This window comes from Mustelus asterias, chromosome 13 (assembly GCF_964213995.1).
Source record: "Mustelus asterias chromosome 13, sMusAst1.hap1.1, whole genome shotgun sequence".
Taxonomy (NCBI): domain Eukaryota; kingdom Metazoa; phylum Chordata; class Chondrichthyes; order Carcharhiniformes; family Triakidae; genus Mustelus; species Mustelus asterias.
In genome coordinates this window covers 53,889,748-53,898,272 of record NC_135813.1, presented here as the reverse complement: position 1 = coordinate 53,898,272, position 8,525 = coordinate 53,889,748, and the positions used below count along the sequence as shown (strand labels likewise).

Here is an 8,525-nt window from a genome sequence, read left to right as displayed (position 1 = left end):
TTCTTCTTCAAATATGATGTCAGCAGCAGTTTAACATCTCATCCAATAGCGTACTTCTGATGGGAGTGCCAGCCTCCATTATGGGTACAGCTTGAAGCTACAAGCCCTGACTCAGGGAGAGGGAGGTGAGCAGTCGAGCCAGGCTGGCCCCTGCTACATACACTTCTATAGCATCAAGCTCTGTGTAAATAAAGGGGCAATTAACAGATCTTTGGAAAAAAATTTACTCCAGTGCCAATTTCACTGATACATTATTAAAAACACACATGCCCAGGTAACATACAGGATATTAAGAGTCATCCTCATTGGGCTATGAGCAAACACAGTATCTGAAATAGAAACAAGGACTGTAAATAAAGTACTGAATTCTTGATACATATCTTTATATCCAAAAAATGCAAGGGAAAGGTCCCATATTGTTTAAAGTGATCAGGAAGAGAGCTAAATGGTGCAAGTCCTTCTCGATTTTTCCACACATTTAGCTTCTCAGTGAATCCATTAGAAGGCTCCTTGGTAACGTATTGACTCCAGGTTGGAATGGATACACTCCTTCCTGAAAGGATTATGCTGCAGACAGACAGGCCTGCTTCACGCTCTGTGCCCACGTGTTCAGGAGCGCAGTGACTGAGTGCTTGTCTGGTAGCTGCAGAAGTCTGGACGTCATCGCACGGTGAACCATCTGCAGGAAGGGGTTGGCTTCTGCAAGTGAATGGAAAGAAAATGGGCCCAGTGTTAGTCTGGTGTCATAACACACACTGTGAAACGCTCAGCATTATCATCCACTAAAACATCAACTATCTGCTGACTCCAGCAATTAGATGTTGCACTTTCTGTAAAAAACCTATTCGATCCTTAATGAGAAAATGTCACTGCAGCTAAGTACAGGATGGCCATGAATCTCATGCTGTAAATGACAGACGGGTCGAGTCCTGGGTATCATTGTACTATGATCAAATAGCTTGATTCCGATTATTCCAGTCTACTGAAATTTAAACTACGCTAATAACCCGACAATATCCTAATTACATCAATTTCCACTGGGCTAATGAAATACAATTAATCGTATTGATAAAATGGAGGCACTGCTGTGGTGTAGGCAAGCAGTGTCCATCTACATATCAGTTGATGGATCAATCTGCTTTTAGTGATGTTCACTGAGGAATAAATATTGGTCAGAACAACGTAACTCCCCCACTCTTCTTCAAATCTATTACATTCACCCAAGAGGACGAAAGGGGCCTTGGTTATCACCTCAGCGTGCATGTAGGAACTCAGACTCAGAATGTAGGAACAGGAGTTTGGCCTGTTTAACTTGTTGCAACATGCAATGAGATGATCACTGATCTGTGACCTAACTCTATCTAAAGGCCTTTCCCCCTGTACATTAATACTCTTGATAAACAAGAATATAGCAATCCTAGATCTGAATTTAATAAATGAACTTACATCAATTGCTGACTGTGGGAGACAGTTCCAAACGACTTTTGCACAGCATGCAGAAATGTTTGCTGATTTCCACCCTGAAAGATCTGGCTCTAATTTTTAAATAATTCTCCCTAACCTTGGACCCCACAACCAGCAGGAAATCTTCGTGAAACTTTGCACAAATCATCCCTTAATCTTCAATAATACAACCTTACTTTGTGTAAATCTCTCCTCATAATTTAATTCCTGGAATCTCGGTAAATTCATTCTGGTAAATCTTTGCTGCACCCCCTCAAAGACCAATTTATCCTTGCGAAGGTGTGACCCCCCCACCCCCCCAAAACCGCAGGAACTCCAGCAGTGACTTAACCTGAGCTTTCTATGGCTGAAGCATAATTTCTACCCTCTTGTATCCCAGTCCTCGGTGTATAAAGATTAACATTCCATTAGTTTTGCTAAATTAATTTCTGTACCAGTTTGTGACACCTATGATTTAGGTACCTGGATACTCAAGACCCCACTGTTTCATGTTTTAGAAAATATCCTCTTCTATCCTTTGAAGTGCGAAGTAGATGACCTTACATTTGCCAACACTGAAATCCATTTGCCAGAGTTTTTCCATTCACTTATCAATATCTCTTTGTAATGTTACACTTCCTGCTACACTCCTGCTGAAACAGTAACACTTTCATGTTCATTTTCATATACCTCAAGAGTTTCTTGATATAATCTGCTTTTGTGGCTTTTACTATCTGTTTACTCACACTTTTCTGTCCTTCAAATTTTACCCATTTGTCAGGATCTGTGATATCTTTTGCATTTTTGTATACTTTTTCTGTTTGTTTTATGCTGTCTCGTACCTCATTAACTTGTCCATAGTTGTTTCTTTGGCAAGTGGAGCACTTAGCCTTCAGGGGTATAAATCGGTTCTATATCACATTAAATTCTACTTTAAACACCTCCCACTGATCTTCTGTCATTCTATCTATTAACAGATTTGCCCAGTCTCACCCCATTGAACTCAGCCTGAGTTACATTTTAGTCGTTATTCTACATTTCTTCCTGTCAACATCACAACATCAAACTCAATTACATCAAGATTGGTGTTAGATAAACGTTCATGCATTAAGCTGGTCAGTAAATCTGGCTCACGACACATTTCTAAATCTGTGATATGCCCTTTGTTGCATTCTAGGACATATTATTAACTCTGCTTGTTATATCAATCTATATATACATCGTTAAAATCTTCTATTAAAACCAATCTCTACATTTATACAATCTACCACTTCACAGCTGTTACCAGGGGGCCTATACTAAAAGCCCACTCATCTTAAACCTTTTTCTAATTTTTAATTCTGTCCATAAAGTCTCCATAGTTGGCATATCTCTCATTATATCCTGTCTTATAATTAGTGATTTTATCTTTAATCATTGGGAGATTATGGCCATAGCCTTTGCAACTTTCACTCTTACTTCCCCTTCAATAAACCAGGCCCTGTTCTACCAAGGTTTTACGTTCCTCCTCCTGATCCACTTTTATCCTGTCCATTACTGCCACTGTCTCATCTTTTTACTGCTACAGTGCAGCAGCACCTTCTCGGGTGAATGTTGGAAGAGAGACAAGCTAGACCAAGATAATGATATCAGCTACTTAGGACAATTGGTTAGGTGCATTGATACGAACAGGCGCCGGACTGTGGCGACTAGGGGAATTTCACAGTAACTTCATTGCAGTGTTAATATAAGTCGTACTTGTGACTAATAAATAAACTTTTAAACTTTAAAGGGATAATAAAACCCTGAAAGCAAGCCGAAGGTGACCCACTCAGGCATGGCAGAAAAATGCTATCTCTACTAGGTACCAAGGTTAGGCCCACTTGTTTGGAAGATGATAAATGTGCAAAGGAAGCTTGTTACCTACTGGGAGAGGATAGTAGGCCCTTTAAAGGATTAGGAATATTAGGTATCCTTGGTTTCGGACTAAATTCTTTGATGTAACAACTGCTAAAGTAAAATTTTAAAGTAAAGTTTATTTATTAGTCACAAGTAGGCTTACATTTACACTGCAACGAAGTCACTGTGAAAATCCCCTAGTCGCCACAGTCCGGCACCTGTTCAGGTACACTGAGGGAGAATTTATCATGACCTATTCACCTAACCAGCACATCTTTGGACTATGGGGGGAAACCGGAATAGGATGGGAATAGAGGGATATGGTCCCCGGAAGGGTAGGGGGTTTTAATTAAGTCGGGCAGCATGGTCGGTGCAGGCTTGGAGGGCCGAAGGGCCTGCTCCTGTGCTGTAATTTTCTTTGTTCTTTTGTTCACCTGAAGGTAACCCACGCAGACACAGGGAGAATGTGCAAACTCCACACAGAGTTTTAGTGGGGAACAGATGGCTGCTTACTTTGGTTACTCTGTTGCTGTTACTGATCTCAACAGTGATGGGTAAGGGGCTGGGAGCTGGCATATTTGGCAAGAAATATTGAAGAGTCTTTTGTTTGGTGGGTCACTGTAACCGCTCGAGTGTTTCTGTCAGTTTGTTTAATTGAACTTGAAAGGGTAAAGATATTGAGTGAATTGTCAATTCTTTATAAAAGAAACGTGATAATTACATCTACTGCCACTCTTTATAACTTGTGCTAGATTTTTTTACTTTTAAACATAGTTTTTTTATTGAAAATGTATTGCATTGATAAGTGTTAAATGGGATGTCCCAGGGAGCAATATTTGGAACCACGACTCTTTCTAATTTAATTCACATCAACAACTTGGATTCAAAAAGCAAATGCAAATTGGTCAAATTTACAGGTAAAACCAAATTAGAAGCAGTTGATTTTGATGAAATGGCTTAGAAAACACAAAAATAGTTAGACAAAGTAAGTGGTGAAATTTAAAGTGAAAGTATAAAATAGTGAGAGTTGGAAGAAAATTGTGTGATTGTTCATTTACCATGAATGGAGCTGAAGTACACCAGGATGAAGGTGAAAGGAGCTGTGGTCAATTTGATATCCCAACATGTCCAATGATTGCAGAGCAGCAGCACTCCTTATTGAACTCTGTGATCAGTGGCATACAAGTCAGAGGGAGTGTACTGAAAGATGTACAGTACTGTGATCAGAACACACTTTGAATACAGTACCCAATTCTTGTCACTGAGTCAAACAGAAGAGCTTGAAGCACTGGAGGAATTTCAAAGAAGAGCTGACAGAATTAGAGATTTGAGGTGTTGGGAAAGGCTAGAAAAAATTAAGATTTAAGGTTTGGAAGATGATGCCCAGGAGTTTATCCTATAAACTGGGACGGGACGGCACGGTGGCACAGTGGTTAGCACTGCTGCCTCACAGCACCAGGGACCCGGGTTCGATTCCCAGCTTGGGTCACTGTATGTGTGGAGTTTGCATGTTCTCCCATGTCTGCGTGGGTTTCCTCCCACAGGCCAAAAATGTGCGGGTTACATGGATTGACCATGCTAAATTGCTCCTTACTGTCAGGGGGACTAGCTAAGGTAAATGCACGGGGTTATGGGGATAGGGCCTGGGTGGGATTGTGGTTGGTGCAGACCCAATGGACTGAATGGCCTCCTTCTGCATCTTAGAAACTCTACAGCACAGAAAGAGGCCATTCGGCCCATTGAGTCTGCACCGACCACTATCCCACCCAGGCCCTACCCCCATATCCCTACATATTTACCCAAAAATCCCTCTAACCTACGCATCCCAGGACACAAAGGGCAATTTTAGCATGGCCAATCAACCTAACCCGCACATCTTTGGACTGTGGGAGGAAATCGGAGCACCCGGAGGAAACCCACGCAGACACAAAGAGAATGTGCAAACTCCACACAGACAGTGGCCCAAGCCAGGAATCGAACCCAGGTCCCTGGAGCTGTGAAGCAGCAGTGCTAACCACTGTGCTACCGTGCCGCACTGTAGGTTTCTATGATTCTAAACCTTCATCAGATGAAGGGTCATCCAGACTCGAAACGTTGGCTCCATTCTCTCGCCACAGATGCTGTCAGACCTGCTGAGATTTTCCAGCATTTTCTGTTTTTGTTTCAGATTCCAGCATCCGCGGTATTTTGCTTTCATGTTATGTTATCTGATATTGTAGCATTGCTTAACGTTGGACAAAAACAACATCCTTGTTTCTGTGATTTGCTTACTAGAAATGTCACAAGATCTTTTTGTATCCTTTTAGACTCTGGATAGAGGAAGAACAATTACTATTAGATTCTGTGGTTTATAGTATAATCTGCAAATCAGTAAACAAATTTTTCAGTAAACAAATTTTTTCTCTGGAGCGTAGGAGGCTGAGGGGTGACCTTATAGAGGTCTATAAAATAATGAGGGGCATAGACAATGTAAATAGTCAATATCTTTTCCCAAAGGAAGGGGAGTCTAAAACCAGAGGGCATAGGTTTAAGGTGAGAGGGAAGAGATACAAAAGTGTCCAGAGGGGCAATTTTTTCACACAGAGGGTGGTGAGTGTCTGGAACAAGCTGCCGGAGGTAGTAGTAGAGGCGGGTACAATTTTATCTTTTAAAAAGCATTTAGATAGTTACATGGGTACGATGGGTATAGAGGGATATGGGCCAAATGCAGGCAATTGGATTAGCTTAGGGGTTTTAAAAAAAAAATAAGGGCGGCATGTACAAGTTGGGCCGAAGGGCCTGTTTCCATGTTGTAAACCTCTATGACTCTATGACTATGACAGTGACCCAAGCCGGGAATCGAACCCGGGTCCCTGTGCCACCATACTGCCTATATGTGTACAGGAGCAGGGATGTCTTGCTGCAATTAGACAGGGCCTTGCTGAGACCATACTTGGAATTGGAATATTGTATACAGTTTTGGTCTCCTTATCTGAGGAAGGATGTTCTTGCTATGGAGCGAGTGCAGTGATGGGCGGCATGGTAGCACAGTGGTTAGCACTGCTGCTTCACAGCTCCAGGGTCCCGGGTTCAATTCCGGCTTAGGTCACTGTCTGTGTGGAGTTTGCACATTCTCCTCGTGTCTGCGTGGGTTTCCTCCGGGTGCTCCGGTTTCCTCCCACAGTCCAAAGATGTGCGGGTTAGGTTGATTGGCCATGCTGAAATTGCCCCTTAGTGTCCTGGGATGCGTAGATTAGAGGGATTAGCGGGTAAAATATGTAGGGATATAGGGGTAGGGCGTGGGTGGGATTGTGGTCGGTGCAGACTCGATGGGCCGAATGGCCTCTTTCTGTACTGTAGGGTTTCTATGATTTCTATGGTTTACGAGACTGATTACTGGGATGGCAGGACTGACATATGAGGAGATTGAGTTGGTTAGGATTATATTCGCTAAACTTAAAGAGGGGGGATCTCATAGAAACCTATAAAAGTCTAACAGGTCCAGACAGGGTGGATGGAGGAAAGATGTTGCTGATGTTGGGGGAGTCCAGAACCAGGGATCATAGTTTAAGGATATGGGGTAAACATTTTAGGACTGAGATGAGATGTAATTAAATTCCTTCACCCAGAAAGTGCTAAGCCTGTGGAATGCACTACCACAGAAAGCAGTTGAGGCCAAAACATTGTATGTTTCCAAGAAGGAGTTAGAGATAGTTCTTGGGGCTAAAGGGATCACAGGAAATTGGCATGGGTGGGGGGAATAGGCTATTGAGTTGGAAGATCAGCCATGATCATAATGAATGGCGGAGCAGGCTCGAAGAGCCGAAAGACCCACTCCTGCTCATATTTTCTGTTTCTATGTTTCCCTCAACCTTAACAAGATCATCTCATTTTGGTTCCTACTCAGCTCCAAACTTCATTTGACTATTCTTTTCCTCTTTATATATTTATAATGGACCTTTATGTCAGTTGCTACTCTAATTCTTATTCCCATTTTTAGATTTCCACTGTATTGTATAAGTTCATCTTGGTTCTCTCCTGTTCTATTGGACAACACTATTACATGCTGAATGTATACTAATTGTGTTCAATTGCAAGGACGTAGTGATTCAAAAAGAGGAGTAATCAGACAGACTGAAACTATGGCATTGGGGTTTAGGAGATGCTTGCTTGTAATGTGTTACTCTATAAATAAGTGCTGAAAAGAGTGAGTAAAGTTTGGCACCAGTTCTAGCCTTCACCAACTGACCTTCTGGAGTAAACACATCAGGAGTGCTGCCTGCAGGGAAATGTCATCTGTTTCTCTAGACAGTCACATACTGTAGTATAACATATGCAGAAAGAGATCAACCATCCCCTCCCTCTCTTACCATACTGCTGGGAGTCATCTGTCCATTGAGGGCTCTGGTCTGGGTAATCAGCTGGAACGCTCAGCTGCAGTGGGGGGACGCTGGGGAGACTCTTATCATCTGATCGAAAAGAGTAGATCAATATTAGTTCAAGGAACCAGCAGTAGGCTATACTGAATTGAAGGATTCATATTGCAACATTGTCATACCAACATATGACTTAGGAGCAGGTCTCTCGAGCCTGTTCCACCATTCAGTAAGATCATGGCTGATCTGATTGTAACTCAACCCCACATTCCTGCCTGCCCCCTATAACTTTTCAGACTTTAATTAATTAAAAATCTACCTAGCTCTGCCTTAAAAATATTCAAAAATATGCTTCCACTCCCCTTTGAGGAAGAGTGTTCCAGGAATACGCAACTCATAGAGAAAGAAATTTTTCTGATCTCTGTCTTAAGTGAGCAAGATTTTTAAACATATGTTCTAGATTAGTTCTAGATTCTTCCACACGAGGAAACATCCTCTCCACATCCACCCTGTCAATACTCCTCAGGATCATAAAGGCTTTGATGACGTCGCCTCTTATTCTTCTAAACTCTAGAGTTATAAGCCAATCTTGTATCTCCCCCTCCAATCTTTCCTCATAAAACAACCTGCCCCTTCCTGGTTTTAGTCCAGTAAACTTTCTCTGATCTGTTTTTAATGCATTTACATCTTTCCTTAAATAAAGAGACCAATACTCTATACATCACACGCACCCTCCCATCCACAAGAACATGCATTAAATACCAGCTAATCTCTCAAAAGGCAAAGCAGTTTAATAATTTCAAACAACATGAAATCGATAAGATTCGAATAGTCACTGCATACTGATCA

The 8,525-nt window shown here is 41.9% G+C and overlaps 1 protein-coding gene across 8 annotated transcripts in view; it reads right to left on the bottom strand.

The window, feature by feature from the left end:
- Positions 1-208: 208 nt before the first annotated feature.
- Positions 209-8,525, bottom strand: part of med15 (mediator complex subunit 15) — a 146,322-nt gene continuing 138,005 nt past the window's right edge. For all 8 annotated transcript variants that reach the window (XM_078226766.1, XM_078226768.1, XM_078226770.1 and 5 more), the window contains 2 exons: positions 7,671-7,769; positions 209-699 (listed from right to left, as the gene is read on the bottom strand). In XM_078226766.1, coding sequence (XP_078082892.1) covers positions 563-699; positions 7,671-7,769 — 236 coding nt within the window. In that variant the 3' untranslated portion in view covers positions 209-562. The remainder of the gene's footprint in view (positions 700-7,670; positions 7,770-8,525) is intronic.